The sequence below is a fragment of the Taudactylus pleione genome, unplaced genomic scaffold, assembly GCF_031769625.1.
Source record: "Taudactylus pleione unplaced genomic scaffold, aTauple2 ptg001027l, whole genome shotgun sequence".
NCBI lineage: Eukaryota > Metazoa > Chordata > Amphibia > Anura > Myobatrachidae > Taudactylus > Taudactylus pleione.
In genome coordinates this window covers 2869886-2889613 of record NW_028285428.1, presented here as the reverse complement: position 1 = coordinate 2889613, position 19728 = coordinate 2869886, and the positions used below count along the sequence as shown (strand labels likewise).

Here is a 19728-nt window from a genome sequence, read left to right as displayed (position 1 = left end):
GTAACTCTCAAAGTGCTCCAAAAAATAAAAAACTATTTTTTTTATGTGTTTGTGACTTGTGTGCGATGTAGCCGCACTTGCATCCTCAAAGCAGCAGCGACAAGCGTGCGTCTGTCTGTTAAAGGGTGGTGACACCCTCAAAGTGTGCTACATAAACAATAAAAATATTCTTCTTTTTTCTGTCTTTGTGAATTGTGTGGGCTGTAGCCGCACTTGCATCCTTAAAGCAGCAGCGACAAGCGTGCGTCTGTCTGTTAAAGGGTGGTGACACCCTCAAAGTGTGCTACACAAACAATAAAAATATTCTTCTTCTTTTTTCTGTCTTTGTGAATTGTGTGGGCTGTAGCCGCACTTGCATCCTCAAAGCAGCAGCGACAAGCGTGCGTCTGTCTGTTAAAGGGTGGTGACACCCTCAAAGTGTGCTACACAAACAATTAAAATATTGTTCTTTTTTTTAGGTCTTTGTGAAAAGTGTGGGCTGTAGCCGCACCTGCATCCTTAAAGCAGCAGCGACAAGCGTGCGTCTGTCTGTTAAAGGGTGGTGTAACTCTCAAAGTGCTCCAAAAAATAAAAAACTATTTTTTAATGTGTTTGTGACTTGTGTGCGATGTAGCCGCACTTGCATCCTCAAAGCAGCAGCGACATGCGTGCGTCTGTCTGTTAAAGGGTGGTGACACCCTCAAAGTGTGCTACACAAACAATAAAAATATTCTTCTTTTTTCTGTCTTTGTGAATTGTGTGGGCTGTAGCCGCACCTGCATCCTTAAAGCAGCAGCGACAAGCGTGCGTCTGTCTGTTAAAGTGTGGTGACACCCTCAAAGTGTGCTACACAAACAATTAAAATATTGTTCTTTTTTTTTCGGTCTTTGTGAAATGTGTGGGCTGTAGCCGCACCTGCATCCTTAAAGCAGCAGCGACAAGCGTGCGTCTGTCTGTTAAAGGGTGGTGACACCCTCAAAGTGTGCTACACAAACAATAAAAATATTCTTCTTCTTTTTTCTGTCTTTGTGAATTGTGTGGGCTGTAGCCGCACTTGCATCCTCAAAGCAGCAGCGACAAGCGTGCGTCTGTCTGTTAAAGGTGGTGTAACCCTCAAAGTGCACTCCACAAACAATAAAAATATTCTTTTTTTTTTCTGTCTTTGTTAATTGTGTGGGCTGTAGCCGCACTTGCATCCTCAAAGCAGCAGCGACAAGCGTGCGTCTGTCTGTTAAAGGATTACATCGGTGACAGCATCCAAGTAGGCATGTCAGACAGTCCGTATCTGTACTGGCAGGAAAAAGAAGCAATTTGGAGGTCCCTGTACAAACTGGCTCTATTTTACCTGAGTTGCCCCCCCTCCAGTGTGTACTCCGAAAGAGTGTTTAGTGCAGCCGGGAACCTTGTCAGCGAAAGGCGTAGGAGGTTGCTTCCACAAAATGTGGAGAAGATGATGTTCATAAAATGAATTATCAACTCTTCCAGGGAGACCAGCCTCCAGAACGTACAGAGGGACCTGTGGTTCCAGCAGGGACGAATTAATACTCTGTGAGGATGAGGATGTACACACTGAAGAGGGTGAGGAATCGGTGGATGAGGAGGATGAGGATGACATCTTGCCTCCGTAGAGCCAGTTTGTGCAGGGACAGATTAATTGCCAGCTTGTTTTGTGGGGGCCCAAACGAACCAATCATTTCAGCCACAGTTGTGTGGCAGACCCTGGCGCTGAAATGATTGGTTTGTTAAAGTGTGCATGTCCTGTTTATACAACATAAGGGTGGGTGGGAGGGCCCAAGGACAATTCCATCTTGCACCTCTTTTTTTTCTTTGCATTATGTACAGTTTGGGGCCTAGTTTTTCAAACTGCCATCCTGTCTGCCACTGCAGTTTCACGCCTAGATGGGTCACGTGTTTGTGCCGCCCACTCGTGTCGCTTAGCATAGTCATCCAGCTACCTCGGTGCAACCTTTTAGACATAAAAACACTATTGTGAGGTGTGAGGTGTTCAGAATAGACTGGAAATGAGTGGAAATTAAGGTTATTGAGGTTAATAATAGCATAGGAGCAGAAAAACCTACAAATTCTGTGATTTTAGCTGTTTTTATGCTTTTTTTAAAAAAAATACAGATCCAAAACACAAAACCCAGAACCCAAAACACGGAAGGGTGGTTTTGGCAAAACCAATCCAGATCCAAAACACGAAGAAAGATCCAGATCCAAAACCAAAACACAAAACACGAAAAGTGGCCGGTGCACACCCCTAATATATATATATATATATCTAGAAGAATATGTGGAATAGTAAGCGCACAAGTGACAACAATATATATATAGACACAGTGATGCAATGAACACTAAAGTGTAGTGCAGTAAGGGGACAGTTACAGTGAGTAGCTCCCAACACTCAGTACCATCTCCATGTGTGCCTCCCCAGCCATTGACCTCACCTCATGTCACTGTAAATTACTGTATATATAATTCATAGAGGTGTTTTAGTTCCATTTCAAATACTTTCTTATAGTGCATTTCACTGAACCCTATAATCAGTCCAACTTCTGTACAACTTTTTGCACAGGACCTAGTAATGATACATTTAAAAAAGTAAATAGATAAGTGTATGACATGCACTGGTCTTACCTGCTCTCTGCATCAGCACTGCATTTTGGAGACAGCAGCTCAAATGATTTGGTAAATTTCACCACCTAAAATAAAAAAAATAATGGTTACCTAATTGCATCATCAGTTTTTATCTGTTTTTCCCCCCATTTGTGTTACATACATTATGGCGGTCACAGCGATGCAATGCTTTGTGTTCTCCGTGGTCACATGCTCTGTTTAATGTATAGCGGACACTAGGATGCTCTGTTTAGTGTATGAGTTCTGGCTGTGTTGCTTTATACTGTTACTGTAGTGTGTGTGCATGTGCAGGTTTTTAATGTACGAGGGTGGTTCAATAAATAAGGTAACAAGGCCTCTCATTGCATCATTTTATTCATCTCATACATATATGTATAATCAATAGTATGCCTATCCTTGTTACAAATTATTTTTTCACATAGTCCCCATAGTTGTCTATGCAATTGTTCAAATGGTACACCAAGGCATCTACTGCACCACAGAAGAAATCAGTGTCAAGTGCCTGAAGCCAGGACATGTCGGCTTGCTGAACTTCACCGTCAGTTGCGAATCGCCTTCCACCCAGTTGCTTCTTCAATGGTCCAAAGAGATGGAGATCATTCGGTGCCAGGTCAGGGCTGTAGGGAGGATGGTCCAGTACCTCCAAATGGTAGCGCTGTGTCAACTCATGACTGCGGTTGGCAACCCCGTCATCTTACAACTAATATTGTGACAGTGTGACTGATATGAGGCACAGTCTAATGGACGTGAGGGGAAGCAGTGGTCTACCTGTTCTGGCCTGGCGGGAAATTAGAATAAAATAGAGAACTTTACACACGTGACAGGTCTTGTTACCATTGTTATTGAACCAGCCTCGTAATTTCAGTTGTAATTATCGACGTCATTGGGATGCAAATAATGTATTTATTTTATATGTTGATATTTACATTTTGAAACACCTGAGCCAGGGGCTCCTATTTTTCCATCTTTGCTCCCCTTCATCTCAAAAACTGGCTTCGCCAATGGCTGCACTGACCATTCTATGGATCTGATTGGCTACTGTTTTTTTTATCCCTTGTCAAATTGAGAAGTAGTTAGAGATTACTGTACAAATACAATAAAGTCACTAGCCACTAGTCAAAAGTGCCTGAAATGTGATACTATTTTTTCCTTCACTGTTTTAATGACTATTTAGCTGACCAAGTGATATAGCCGATAACCCTTTATGTTCATTAAATAAAAAAGGTTCCCGTTACTAGAAAACACTTTGACAATTTACATAAATGTTTTGCTTTCCCTTCAAACTTGTTTAAAGGTGCATTTGACTAGGATCATCTTTGTATTCAGCCATAATTTCCTATGTGTCTGGGTTGGGGGTCAGTTTTGTAGTGTGAGCCCACAGGTCACGGCCTTTAGAATTAGCCTCTCTGGGCAGCAACTGACTACACAGAGACAGAAGACACAATTCATGATCAGTGCACAGGCCAAGGTCGGGGAAGGCAGAATAAGACCGCTTGTAATGTGGACAATCAGGCGTTAAAGCAAGGGCGGGTTCATTATAAAGCAAGGGCAGGTTCATTATAAAGCAAGTGAAGGTTCATTATAAAGCAAGGGCAGGTTCATTATAAAGCAAGGGCAGGTTCATTATAAAGCAAGGGAAGGGTCATTATAAAGCAAGGGCAGGTTCATTATAAATTAGAAAGTAGTAATGTGAGGCTCCTGGGAAACTTGTCCATGATACCAGTGTGTGAAATACTCCATAGTATGCAATACGAGTACAAACAGTACAACTATGAAAGGGTCATTCCACTTCATATGACTTAATGTTTGGAGCTTGTACAGGCCAGCTTGCAACTTCTACTCCATACATTGGGCCCGATTCAGAGGAGGACGCTATGTCGATGATTGCGCAGTTGAGCGATTATTTGCTACTGCACATGGGCGTGTTATGGAAGCATCATGGGCGTGTCAGTGAATACGGCTGCATTCCTAAAGCAGAGCCGCAGCAACAGAGGACATATTATTTAGAGAAGGAGACACTGCGCCAGCCATAGGTCAGTGTAAGTGTCGATGGTGAATGCAATGGCGCGCCAATGGTAGAGTGTTTGGTACAACAGTCAGATATGCACTGTCCACGGGCGTTAAAAGTGAATGTCTCTGGGTTTGCACTGTGCGGCACACACTGATACACAATGGCTGGCGCATGGCGCAGTGTCTCCTGAACTCCAGCTGAACATGGCCTCTATGGCTGTGGCTCTGTATTTGAGCCCATGAGACTGCCTTTTTTGTGTTCAATTCAGGCCACCTCCCGGACACCAGGCTTTGCCTCGTCGGTCCTAATGCCAGCTATTCCATATACAAATATTGGACTATGAGCCATACTTGTCTACACTCCCGGAAGTTGCGGGAGGCTCTTCTGATTTTCCGGGTAGCCCCCCGCACCCCTGGAAGTGTAGGCAGATCTTCTGCATCCTTCCCACTTCCTAGTAAAGCGGGCAGGATGGGGAGATTTAATGGGGAGTTTGCTGGTCCACAAGGAGGGGGCGGGGCTAAATGGCACAATTTGCATCATTTAGCTCCTCCCCCTCATTGGGGGTCCACGAATCGTGGACTTTTCCAGGAAAGGGACGGGACCAAATTGCATCATCAGTGTGGCCCCGCCCCCCGAACCGGCCTCTAGCGGCAGCTCTCAAGGTTGCTCCTGGAAAGGACGTCTATAAAGTAGGTAAGTATGCTCTGGGCCTGATTCATTACCGTTCGCAAATGCGTTAACGTACACAGTTGGCCGATTATTGCATTTTGCGCATACGTATGCATCGCAATCCTCGTGCGCGAATGTCTCACTGCGATCGCAGACACTACACAGACTCATTGCAGACCCATCGCAGAGTGATTGACAGGAAGTGAGCGTTTGGGGATGGTGACAGGATGGCGGTCGGAGAAACGCAGGCGTGTCAGTGCGTTTGAATGCCGTTTCAGGGGCGTGCATAAATTAGCCACTGTGATGGCCTACGCAGTTTGATTTTCCACTGCGTGCGATGAGGTTAGAAAATTCTGAGTAAGGTCTGACCTGTAGCAACTGTGCGTGAGGCTCCGATGTTACTTGTTGGTACCGATGTTTTTGCAGACTTGCTAAGTATTACGGATGTGAGTAAGGGAATGTGGGCATCTTGATGTTGGGCTGCGACAGCATTGCGATTGCAAACATTAGCATATTTTCGCAGTGGATCTGCGTGCGTAATCGCAGCTGCGATCGCAACAGCGATCCGTAATGAATCAGGCCCTCTGTGTACACTCTGGTGAATGAATGATCTGTAGGGGTTTTGAGGGCTTTGCGCATTCGCAGTTTCAAATAATCACTCAACTGCGCAAACATCGGCTCTGCGTTCACCCCTACACCAGGCCCTTTTGTCTTCTCTGTGGAGCTTCATTCTGTAACCCTGATTCAGAGCTTTACGCTATTGCACAGCCGCCATGTCTTTGTACGCAGCGGCTTGCTACAGCATGCAAAAAACGCAGGAGGAGCCTTGTGTCAGTAGACACCTCCTGTCGGCTTCTGTGAACCACTGGCTCTGGAGACGCAACATCAGATCACTTGCCTGAACACTGGACATCTGTGGAGGACAGGAAATCTGCGTGGGAAGTCGCAGACCGTGGCCTCGGCATGCCTCAAAAGCGGGGCCAAAATGCCACCGTTTTTAAGAAGACAGCCCATCGCCGCCCCCTCCCTGCCCCCAAACAACAGTGGCATGTTAATTGTGTTACAGCTGAGGGGGCACTGAGACCGTCGTTGCAGGACACAGATCGTCACATGCTCTGTACACATCCTTCGCATGCATCGATCGGCAAACTTTTCAGTTGTATGTAAAAAGTAACCATCGGTTTTGCATAAAACCCTGAAAAAGACCCTGTGTCATTTATTTATATCATCGGTCAAGATCTATTTTCTTGTTGTCTGTTATATAATTAAGCAGGTTGCTTGATATAACTGTATTCAGTACTGAGGCCCTGATTCAGAGTCGGACGCTCTTTGTGAGCGCTCGCTCTGAATCTGGGCGGCCTGTTTTTTTTCTTCAATCCGGCCTCCTGGCCGCTCGCTAAGCTGTGAGTGACCACCCACAGCTTTTGCGAGTGGCCAGGTGATGGTCGCGACCATCGGGCTTGCGACGACACCCTTGTGGTAGGGTCAACATCAACAGCCGCCCCGTTTTGTTGCGTGCCCCGGAGCAAGTGATTTCTCACTCACTCCGGGGCTCGCGCACGCGCACTGCCCGGCCATCGACCCGCTTGCGAGCGGGTCTGAATCAGGCCCTGAGAGCACAGCAGTGTTGTAACCAAGCATAACAATATAAACAATTCTACATTATGATAATAAATATATGGATAAAAAGCACAGCATGTAGCATACTTGCCTATTTTTCGAAAAGCATTTCAAGGAGATTGTGAAAGCATCAACTTTGAGCATGGCGGTAAAGTGGGCGTGTACTGCTACATCTGAGGGGCGTGTCATAAAATTGTCTTACATCCATATGTAACCGAGACCCAAAGATCTATTTGTTGACTAAAACACACAGATACTCCTCAGGGCTTGCTCATGTATTGTGTTTCACAAGGGGTTTCATATAAGCAGGGGAGTACCTATAATGGGTGCAAGGTGTGCGGTGCACATGGGCCCCTGAGTCCAGGGGGGCCCCGCACCGCACACCCTGCACCCATATTATCTAATACTTACCTCTCCGAGGTCCCGCGGCGGGTGTCGCAGCCCTGCACAAAATGCCAGAAAATGGCCACCGCGGCTATAGTGAGGAAATTGTCGGGAAAAAGTGCTGCCCACGCCACTGTTAGCGCCATGCTAAGCTGGATAATAGCCACGTGGCCGGCACTTTTGTCAGATTTCTCCTTGCATCCCAGGAGGGTGCGAGAAAAAATCATTTAGCTCGACCAAACAGCATGCTGAATTGAATAGCTTCGGGAGCTCCCTCCTGGGGCTATTCAACATCACATTGAATTGAATCACAGCCCTGGTTCGGGCATCTAAACTCCTGGTTTGGGCATCTAAATTCTGTCACGAATCGTGGTCTTAGCTGCCCATACAGGGTTAAACATTCATTCATTGCCTCCAACAGACTATCCCAGTGATTACCTCTCACCTGGTTGCTCACCTGGTCAGCCATGACCAATTACCTGTTACCACTCCCTATATATTTTCAGGCATAGGACAGACTCATTGCGTGAACAACTGTGTTCCTTCCTGAGGATCGTTCCAGGCTCAACAGCCTATTCATCATACCTAAACTTTCTCTGGAAGTATTTAGGTGTAGAACTGGCATGGAGTAATTACCGGAGGAATTCATCATTCCTTCTTTCCATAACTATCTATTCCGAAAAGCTGTCATTTTTGCTGTGACAGCTTTTCGGGTAATAGATAGTTATCCCTATCTACTCTAACTTACCGCAGCTGTAATCTGTGCTGCGTATGCGCTGTTACATCTGTAAAACCAGCGCATGCGCAGCACTACCTACAGCTGCGGTAATTTTGTCTGCATAATCTAGATTTTGGTTATCTTGCACTGTGTGCTCTTGTCTTGGGCTGACAGTCAGTGATGGGGTTCCAGGTCTGGAGGGCATGATCAGGTCACAGTCCTTAGCATCAAGGTGTTCAGTACTGTGTTTGCCTGAAGTGTCGCTCTATCCTGAGTTCTCCTTCTGGATTATGGTCCAGGTCTTGCATAAGAGCTTTACCAGACATAGAGGGGTCTATTTACTAAGCAGTGTTAGGAGACAGAGTGAAAAGTGATAAGACAGTGATAAGGTGCCAGCCAATCAGCTCCCAACTGTCATCTCACAGGCTGTGTTTGAAAAATGACAGTTGGGAGCTGATTGGTTGGCACCTTATCACTTTCTTATCACTCTTCACTCTGTCTCCCAACACTGCTTAGTAAATAGACCCCATAGCTTCATAAGTTCTTCCCTGGTTACATAAGACTCCGATGCCTGGCTTGGTTCCCAGGTACAGACTGTCAGTACTATACTGTTTTGAGGTCAGATTCTTCTTGTCACTGGAGTAGTTCTCTGACCTGATTGGTCCTTGGACCATTAGGTGAGAGGCTGCCCGGTGGCTTGGGTTCCTGTTCCAATTCTAGTATCCTTGCATTGCTCTGGTCCGTGATTCCTAGTGTCTCTTGTCTGCCAGTACCTGTATTACCTATGAGTCGTGGTATCTTGAAGCCTCCCCATTTCCTGCACTCCTCAGTTAATACCATGGGCCCCGTGCCAGATCACAGAATACCAGAACCATGGCAAAGTCCTAGTTTGGGCGCCCAACCTATGGACTTTGCACACATTTATTCTTGCACCTCAGGAGGCTGCGAGATACAATGTGTCTGCTGCAGCTAATGGGTGTCTATCAGACAAACAATTGAATTGCTCTAATTAGCTGCCCACTTCTAAAGATGCCCAAAAAAATAATTGAGTTCCCCCCACTGTGTAACCACAACCAGCTATATATTATATAGTATATGCATAAGAGTGTGTACTACACCATTTGACAGTATCCCTATACGTTCCTGGCTGCACCTGGAGATACTGCATCATGTACCAGCCGCATACTGTTTACCCCTGTGTTGTTCTGCAACTGTTTTCTACTGGTAAATAAACCAATCCCTGATTTAGTTATCTGCCATGTGGTCTAACCTCCATCGCACACCGCTGACCCCCAATAACGTCATAGGATTTGCAAATAGGAATATCTGTACAGCTTCTGGTGGTGCATCATTGCTGAGATGAGGAGACACAACGCAAGTAGACACAAATCAATGAAGCAGTCACTGTAGAAATCTTGCCATAGGGCCTGATTCAGTACGGATCGCAACTGTGATTGCAATAGCGATTACGCACGCAGTCTCACTGCGAAGACATTCTTATCCTCCGCAATCGCTATGCCTTCACTGCACTACATAAGGATGCCCACTTTACCTTACACATGTCTGTAATACCTAGCAAGACTACAAAACCATCAGTAACATCGAGTACAACCGCAGCCTCACGCACACTTGCACAAGCTCTGTCCTTACTCAGGAATTGCTAACCTCATCGCAAGCAGTGAAAGCCCAAGCTGCGTAAGGCATCGCAGTGGATAATTTATGCAGGCCCCTGCAACAGCGGTCAAAGGCACTGGCACACCTGCGTTTCGCCGACCACCCACCCGTCACCTCCTCCAAACAGCACTTCCTGTCACTCTGCGATGGGTCTGCATAGTCTCTTCGATCGCAGTCCTGATCGCAGTGGCTGGTTTGCACACACACACTGCGATGCATACGCGTGCGCAGAACACAACAATCGGCCGATTGCGTGCATAATTGCAGTTGTGATCCTTGTTGAATCAGGCCCCTAGTCAGCTGCTGCCAAGTATAACTGTCTTTTACTATATATAATATATGATCCATTCTTGTCTTCTGATTGCAAAGGCTTGTGGGTTTGCCCAGCACGGGCACACTTGTGATTAACTGCAGATTTTGAGTAGTCTGGTGTCTTTCTTTAGTACATGCTTACTGCTGGGAATAGAGATGGGAGTTATGTACCCCCTGAGTGGCAGAAGGTCACTGAAGATCCTGCCAAACATGCTCTAATGATAACCTCAAAGTCTCTGCAATCTCCTCATGCAAACTTCATTTTATTCAACCTGGGAGTCCAGCATTTGTATACAGAGGGCTCGTTATGATTGTTACATTGTCATCTTTGGAAGCAGTGGCGATGCATAAGTATGCTAATGCCACAGGAGGTGTTTTGTGTAAATAGACGGCTCCTGGCGGATTCTGTGATCCGCTGGGGCCGACACGTCCCTGTTTTCTGGGATGCTGGCCGTTGTCGTCCCTTCCCCGTCCCCAAATGGCTGCATCATGTCCATCATGCTGCGTCTTAGAGGGCACTGCTACCGTCATCACAGACACAGCACATGTGCCGTACAGATCCTGGGCATACGCCAATCGGCAACCATCTGAATCAGGAACATTAAATGGTACAGTTTACGACTGTTCGATCACAGAGTAAATTTACTTAAACTTAAGCTAAATTTCCTTTGTTCCATTAAGTTTGTTGTTGTTGGAGGATATTTTTGTGACATTCTGATTTTTTATTTCGTTTCACAGAATGACATTTGCATAGGTCACCATAGTAACATGCTAAGATAAAAGTACTTATCTTAGCATGTTACTGCAACATTGTGATAATGGTTCTGAACTTGGTTGCAATGTACTTTTCTGTATTTTAAATACTTCTCTTCAATAATTATTTTCTATTTAAGTTATAGGCTTAGAGAATAACAGAAAAAGTAAGAACATGCACCTAATATACAGAAAAAGAGAGATTGCTGTGTAGTATATGAATTTCCAGGGGCATTTCCAAGGACGAGACTCTAAAGTGGACTTTTCCCCAGGTCCTATGATTTTATTTTACAATAATACGTATTGAACCTCATAAAGTAGTAAGCAAAAAAATTAGACAGTATTTTATTCCCACTTAAGCTTTCTCTACATTCTAAAGAGATTAAAAAAAATATTGGACTCCTTCTGTATTTTGCTGGGAAATTACAGGTTTCAGGGGTAGAATTTGGACATAAATGCTCCCAGCCATACCCCAGCCAAATTAATTGATCCTCATACTAAAGCTCTATTCATAGATTATAAATTTCATGAAATACTAAAGTAGAAATGTAGTGTGAAATCATTATTTAGCAAAATTGTGACGCAAAAGCCGAACCCAAAGATTGTCGTCGATATATCCTGGGAATTTGATTTGCCCAAGTTACCCCATTTTCGCTAACTACTAATACATAGCGCACAGCACTATTGCAATAGCATAAAATTGACTTTTGTGGAACTTTAATATGCAAAATAAACCCAAATGTGCAAAATAAACCCTAAATAGGAAAAGAAATGATTTACAAAAAAGTTCTCAGGTCAGCAACGAGTGAACTACCCCCCCCCCAAAAAAAATAAATAAATTAATTAATTAATCGTGGCCTGAACTGGAAGTCATTTACATCATTTGCCTATAATGTATACCTGGGGCCATTTCTGTAATTATGCCATTAGTATACTCAGCCAGACAATTGTGCCAAAGTCACATTGTCACTGGCACAGGGTGACAGAAATGAAGGGACTTCAAACTACCCCTTATTTAAACAATTCTCTGAAGAAGTTTCAAATCCTGGTTAATTTTACAACACTCGATACTTGTAAAGCAAAAAATTGTTATGATTTATTAATAAATGCCATGGTACAATGCATCAATGCACAATGCCTACTGTAGTCAGGCAACATGAGTTAGCAAATAAAATATAGAAAATAAATGTCATACCCTTAGCTAACATGCATTATTCAGTATTTTTTTACTTTGTTTGCTTGTAAGTTTTCTGTTTTTGCTGTCTGAATACTGTATAATTCAGACCCGCAAATGTTAATTTACAATAAATACGGAGATGCCCACCCAGAAAAGAAAAAAAAATTTCAAGACTCAAGTTTTAATTTTTTTATACAAACTTTTTAGGACACTTATCGTTAAATTTGATGCATGTGGTTCCAAAGTGGACGGAGATAAAGTACCAACCAATCAGCTCCTAACTGTCATTTTTCAAACACAGCCTGTGACATGGAAGTTAGGAGCTGATTGGTTGGCACATTATCTCCATCCACTTTCTCTCTCTCCAAGGCTTAGTACATAGACCCCATAGTGTTCCATGAATCTTTTAGAGCCATTGGTCCAACAGTTATATTGTGTGATTATTCTGCTAAATGTTTTATATAGGCTTCATCCATTAAGACAATACCATTCAGGCCAAAATTAAGGATATTTTAGTATTATTCTTTTTCTGTTTTTCATGTATACTATTTAGTTTGGTAATGCATAGGCTTTACAATAATTATGTTTAATGTAATTGTAGATTAGTGTGTGCATAGTACAGTCTAAGACGCCAGAGTGCTGCAAAAACGAGTCTTTACTCTAATACCATGACACCAAGATGGCCACCACATCACTACCGTAACCAGGAGTGGTTGGCAAGACGCATCTTCTGCCAACCACAATAACAACTATCTGCAATAATGATGGGTTACACGTGTACAAGACATCCCAGTCACAGCTCACATATTCTTAGGTGGAGCAGGCTTTGTAAATGAAGGCCCAATATGTTTGTATTAGCGGAATCGATATGAATTACCAGCGGTCCCCTGGCCGGCGTTTGGAATCCCGACACCAGGAGGCCGGCAGAGGAGGAAATCCCGATCGTCTAAGGTAAATATACACTAACATAGTTCCAGCGCCAGCTCCAGGCTTCAAAAGGCACCCTAACATCGCACGCAGGCGAATTTGGGGGCGTGGTCTAATTACCATAGGCCACGCCCCCTGTGTGATGTTATTTTAAAGGCGTGCCCACATGGCACGCCTCCAAGTAACGTCAGGCTGGGGGTAAAGCCCAGCACTCCGTCACTGGCGGGGCTTCCCCCAGCCCTCTCCCGTCAGTGAATGGTTGCCGCACGCATGCACGCGGCTTCCATTCACACTCCGAGGACACTCCAGGGGTCCGGCACCGCCACACAGCTGTGGTGATGGGGGTCCCCAACCTCCTGATTTGACCACCCGCGGGCCACTTCGGGTGGAGCAGCGGGACAGTACTGTCTCGCTGAAATCGGGATGCTGGGGAGCGGTGCCGCCCCTCCACGGGTGGCGCCCCTGTGCGACCGCACTGGTCGAACACCCCTAGAGCCAGCCCTGCCTAATTCTAACCCCCTAACCCTCCTTTAGGGTGCCTAACCCTAAGCTTCCCCCCCAGTGCCTAACCCTAATCCCCTCTCTGTGCCTAAACCTAACCCCCCCTTCCCCGCCGCCTAAACCTAAGTCCCCCGGGGGGTGCCTAACCCTAAGTCCCCCCCGGGGGTGCCTAACCCTAACCCTCCTTCCCCCTAGCCTAACCCTAACCTCCCGGGGGGTCCCCCCCAGGAGCCCTAAACCTAACCCTCCCCCCCCCTCGCGGCTGTCCGCAGCGGCACCCGGCATCACTTCGATCAGGATGCCGGGCGCCGGTCTCCCGGCATTGGTAAAATGACCGGCGTCTACATCTAGACGCCGGTCATTTAACCCTCGCCGGGATATGACAGTCGGGAAGCTGGCTGTTGGTATAATGTCAGCCAGCTTCCCGATTGCATACCGTATTAGCTCTGGCTGCCCAAATGAGTCCACTGTTGTTGGTAACAAACAAATGTAATGTATAAATCTATGCTGTCATATAATAGTTTACTACAACCTGGCATCTTGTTTTACTCACTGTGAGCCAAGTATAAAAGCACACGTCTATTAGAGGAAGCCTAATTAACTGTCGGCAGTAATGTAGTAATGTATTATAAGAACTGTTGTTTGGATAGAGGTTTGCTGTATTGAGCTGAGATTGGCAGAATATAGCAGGCAAGCATACATACAGTTTCAGGCACTGTGCAATCCTATTGTTGATTTTACAACAGTAACACAAGAAAACTGTTCTACACATTCTACAATAGCCCCCCCTGACAGATGTAGAATGCTTTTCTAAGCATTAATTATGAATTATATGAAAGACACTTACTGGTGATTCAATGTCCTCCAGAAGCAGCACAGAGCAGCGTTCACACTTCAGCAAAGTCTGAGCCCGATGCATAATTTTCTTGACAACTTTCTCCAGGTCTGTTTGTTCCTCAAACAGGTCATTCACCACCTCCAGCAAAGCCTGCATAACACAACACAACGTCTCATTGCTGCCCACGGAACAGTATTCCTATCTCTTAATGTGCCAAGCAAACAAATTGCTCTATTTTTGCTCTATTTTCTGACAGCGAATGTCACCACGAATTAGCATTTTCAGATGTAATAATAAACATAAAAAATAGCCGACACATCATGGGCAGCCATTTATTACAGAAACACCCATATTTTATTTGTCGATTTCGTTCAGGGGTTTGCCAAGTGCCTCATGCCTCAGATCTCAGGTAAAATAATAACCTGCATTTTCAGGATGCCATCAAGATGGGCTGTAGACAATAGGGGGTATATTTACTAATGTGATGGTTATTAGAAGTGGAGATGTTGCCCATAGCAACCAATCAGATTCTACTTAACATTTATCTAGTACCTTCTAGAAGATAATAGCTAGATTCTGATTAGTTGCTATGGGCACCTACTCCACTTCTAAAAACCCTCACTTTAGTAAATATATCCCTAGGTAGACTTTAGCAACACTACAGATTAATCCTATAATTGCTTTAAGACTCACCCGGCTCCTGTCATATTCTTTTCTTGAAGCAGCAAAGAGTTGAGCGTTAGATATGGCGATACCACAAAACGGAAGGTACATCTGCATAACCTAGCAAAGATAAATAAATAAGACAAAATTGGAAATAAAACTACACTAGCAACATTTTAAACTTATCAGGACATTTCTGTTGAAAATGTTGTTTTATACTTGTAGCATGTTTTGTCATCTATTTATCATAGACAACTGAACTTAATAAATGTTATAACTCCTATAAATAATATTAGTAAGATCATTGAGTTCTTAAGTCGTGGCTGATACTCATTGTGAGATGTGCTTTCACTGAGATGTAGTTATTATACCGACATGTGGTATCCCGGCTGAAGAAATCCCAGCGCTGAAATGCCACTACCCGGGTACAAGACCGGCGCCGGAATCCCCACAGCCAGGATGGTGAACATAAGTATAGCGGGGCTGGCAAGGACTTAGCCGCGGAGCGAGGGGGATAGGCTTAGGCGTCACAGGGAGGGGGGGTTAGGGTTAGGCTAGGGGAGTGGGAGGTTAGGGTTAGGTACCCCAGGGAGTGGGTTAGGGTTAGGCACCACTGGCGGAGGTTAGGTTTAGGCAGTAAGGGGGGGGGGTTAGGTTTAGTCACCAAGGGGGGAGGGTTAAGTTTAGGCACTAACGGGGAGGGTTATGATGGGATGGGGGGAGGGTTAGTGGCGTGTTAGGATGTAGAAACAGAGCGTTAGGATTAGGGGACAAGGGGGGAGGGTAAGTATACTTACCCGACCCTTGTTGGGTTCCTGAGCTTCAGGATGCCGCTGTCAGTATATTGACACTGCTTGCGCAGTATCAGCTTCCTCCAGAGAAGTCTTTCACTCTGTGAAAAGACTTCTACAATTTGTCGGGGAAATAACGAGCTGCAACCGCTGTCTCTGCGAGTTCCCCTTTGTACATAGCGGGGTTATTTAATTAAAAATGAAAATATCCCAGGCTATATGGATAGATAATAATTGTGGTTGGTCCGTACATAGAACCCCTATATCACATATATGGAGACCCCCTCCCCTTACAAATCCTGCGTCTGTCCCCGGATAGCTGAGAATTGTTCAATGTAATTGAATCCTGTGCAAAATTCATCTGGCGAGTAAGATCTTTATGTATATGTGGTTAATGGGCCAACTGCACCTATGGGTTTCAGCAGGATCCGGCAGTTTCACCTGGACAAAGATTTAGGCATTTTTTTATTGAAAACATATATCTGGATCTTAATGTGAATGACCAACTTTAAAGGGACTGACATACATTGGGAATACTACAACACGGAATTCACCTCTTATTGCGTTTAAAAGTAGGTAACACCAAAAAGAGTCTTTTCTGATACAAAGGGATCTGAGAAAATACAAAAACAAACTTTCTGAATAGCCCTTTTAGTACAAAAACCCGGGAATATAATTTAATTCATTTTACCAAATAACTCCACCGACCAATGTACTTTACAGGAATTGTTACAGTCCTTTCATAAAACTGCATTTCAGCTCACACAAGTTTCTCTACTTCTCAAATATTTATGCTCTGCACAGACCGGTTCCAGACACCTACAGTGCGGCGCTGCTACTGCAGATAATGTTTATTGTTTTTCTAGAAAAGTGTAATTTTGTTGCTGTTGCTGATTAATTTTTTAGGTTCCCTGGTGGACAATCTCCCAAAAATGCCTAAGCACATTAGGACTCATTTACCAGTCTCACACAGTATGCGGATGTATCCCGCATTTAATTATGTGCAAATGTGCCTTTTCTATCTGCCTGCTGTATACATAGGAGCTTATTACTTCCTGGTCCAGTTAATGCCCAACACAGCTACAGCCATTTGAGGGACTGCATATGGAAGTGCCTGTATCAGAAAAACGTATAAAGACCTGGCTGGCATTGCTTTTAGACCACCTCCCTATTTTATTTAAATTTCTCCTAAAATGAAGCTTGTTCATGCCCCAATACTACTGTATGTTACATAAATCATTAACATGTCAGGTGTCTGTGCCTTTATTACATGTCTTAGGCAAGGTTTGGCTGAATCACATTTAGGGCCGTATTCAATTAGCGGCGAAAAGTCAATCCGCAAAAAAGTATCTCCGATTGCGACTTTTTGCCTGTCGGAAAAGTATCGCCGTATTCAACTGCATCCGCTTTTTGCGTACGCGAAAACGCAATGCTATGTAATAGGCGGGAAATATTCGCCTATGAATAGGTGTCAAAATAAAGTGCAGAATCGCTATTTAGGGGTGCAAAGGTGGAAAAATCAATCTGCACCCTTGGGACAGCCCCCCAATGAATAACTGCATAAAAAAAAACCCTAATAAAAATAGTCGAACAGGCCAAAAAATTACTTAGAAAAAGGGGGCGAAAAAGTGCAAAGTGGGGGTACAAACTTAAAAACTAACAAAATAGCCTTTTGGGGGGTCTGCAAGTAGGGAGGAGGTGTTTTTTGGATTGCAGGTGTACGCTGAAGGTGCTTTTTCCATGTTTTTTCAAACTTTACTTTACCAACGTTAAAAAAGTTTCACGAGGGTGCGTAACTAATTGAATACGAGCCTTAGTGGGTCTCGTGTTTAGCAGTTGGCTACAGCAACCCTTTCCTGATTTCTACACATGCTCGGCGATGGGCAACATTATTTTCCTATTCTTTCTATTAGATGCCTTTTGCCCACGCTAGGGAGACTTTATTGCATCTCGCTGTGACGACCTCTCTTCCTTGGTATTGGAGCAGTCCTTTATGGGGAAGCAATTGGCATCCCAGTGGTAAGTATTTGGGGTAGGGGAAGGGTTAGGTTTAGGGGTCATGCACTAGGGGGAAGGTTAGGGTTAGGCTGTGGGGAGGGAGAGTTAGGCTGTGGGCGGGGGGGGAAAGGTTAGGGTTAGGCTTCGGAGAGGGAGGGTTAGGGATAGGCTGTGGGGAGGGAGGGTTAGGGTTAGGCTGCCGAAAGGGAGGGTTAGGGATAGGCTGCAGGCAGGGGTGTAGCGAGGGTGGCTCCAGTGGAGCACCTGCTCCAGGCGCCTGCTCCGGCCAGGGCGCTAGAGATCAGCCATACGACGAAGGGCAGAGCACCTGCTGAGCTGAGTGTGAAATACATAAAGAGACAGTACGCACGGTGTGGACGGAGCGGCACTTGTGTCTCCGCCCACACCACGCCCTCAGTATGGACGACACTGATCTCTTTATGTGCTTCAGGCTCAGCTCATCAGCAGATGATGAGTTGAATGGCTCTGGAGCCCTTCAACAGTAAGGAGAGGGGAAGGAGATCTGATTAAGGGGGAATATCTGTGTGTATGAAGGGAGGGGAGCTTTGCTAACTGGAAGAGATGTGTGTGTATGAGTGTGTGTGTGGGGGTAGGTCTGTGTGAGCAGGGGAGATCTTTGTGAGGGGGAAAACTGTGTGTGACAGGGGGGATCTGAGTGAGGAGAAGATCTGAGTAAAGAGGGAGCGCTGTATGTGCGAGGTGGGAGAGATGTGGAGGGGTCTCAATGAGGGGGGATCATTGTGTGTGTTTGAGGGTAGGAGATATGTGTGAGAAGGGGGAGGATCTGAGTGAGTGGGGAGAGCTGTGTGAGAAATCTATACACTGTACTGTATGTATTTATATATACATTAATATGGAGCCCTAAGGCAGTATTTTGCGTAGGGTCCTGTGGGATCTTAATCCAGCTCTGGAACTGAACAGAAGGGAGGGAGGATGGAGCCACGGGCAATAACAAAGAGGGAGAAGGAGGCGGTCCCCTCCCATCATCACCCCCGGCTTCTCCTCTTTTCCATTTCTGTGGTGGGTCCCAACTACCACCCTTGGCCTGACGTCAGCCTGCCCGGTTTGCACGGAGGAGAGAACATGGTTGCTCTCTCCCTGCTGCTATTGGGAGGCCTGAGCCGGGTGCTGCTGCTGAGAGCCTAGGTCGTGGCATCCGGCTACTAGGGAAGCCTGAGTAGTGAATCTGGTGAAGTCACACCTGACTGCTCTGACACCAAATGCCAATAAGGGACACTACTATGGTATGTGTATAAGGGGCACTACTGTGGCATAATGTGTAAAAGGGACACTACTGTGGCATAACTTAAATAAGGGGCACTATTGTTAGGAATAATGTGAATAAGGTGCCCTACTGTGGCATAATGTAAACTATGGACATTACTGTGGCATAATAAGAACTGTGAGGACTACTGTGTAGCATAATGTGAAAAAATAACCAAAACTGTGGCGTACCGTGAATTAATGGGCACTAATGTGTGGCATAATGTGCGTTGTGGTCATTATTTTGTAACAAAATGTGAATAAAGGGCACTACAGTGGCATAACATGAATACAAGACACTACTGTGTGGCGTAATGTGAATAAGGGGCACCACTGTGTGGCATAACATGAATTGTGGGCAATACTGTGTGGTTTATTTTTAATTGGTGGAATTACTTTAGTGGGTTGGAATAAATTTAGCCCTCCATGTCCCAGTTTGATACTACCCTAATGTTTATTTTTAATTCCCTTTAATTTGCCCCTACATGCTGGACACGCCCCCTACCTGGCACACTTGGGGGTGGGGGCGCGGTAGCACACATATGCTCTGGGTGCCATGGCTACACGCTATGCCCCTGGCTCCAGGGTGGGAGGGTTAGGGGCAAGGGGGGTGCAGGCAATTTCCCAACCAAGGGGATTCTGGAGCTCAGAATGCCGGCGCCGGAATCCCGATGGTAAGTAGCGGGGTTAGGCACCAAGAGGAGGGTTAGAGTTATGCACAAAGGGGAGAGGGTTAGGTTTAGGGTGCGGGGAGGGGGAGGTTAGCTTTAGGCACTAGGGGGGAGGTTAGAT

General features: G+C 45.3%; 1 protein-coding gene across 1 annotated transcript in view; it reads right to left on the bottom strand.

Moving 5' to 3' along the window:
• The window catches only part of PDE11A (phosphodiesterase 11A), a 713048-nt gene that overhangs the window by 334091 nt on the left and 359229 nt on the right, over nt 1-19728 (bottom strand). Inside the window, exons 3-5 of the mRNA XM_088461200.1 lie at nt 14894-14983; nt 14210-14350; nt 2617-2681 (exon numbers count right to left, since the gene is read on the bottom strand). Coding sequence (XP_088317326.1) covers nt 2617-2681; nt 14210-14350; nt 14894-14983 — 296 coding nt within the window. The remainder of the gene's footprint in view (nt 1-2616; nt 2682-14209; nt 14351-14893; nt 14984-19728) is intronic.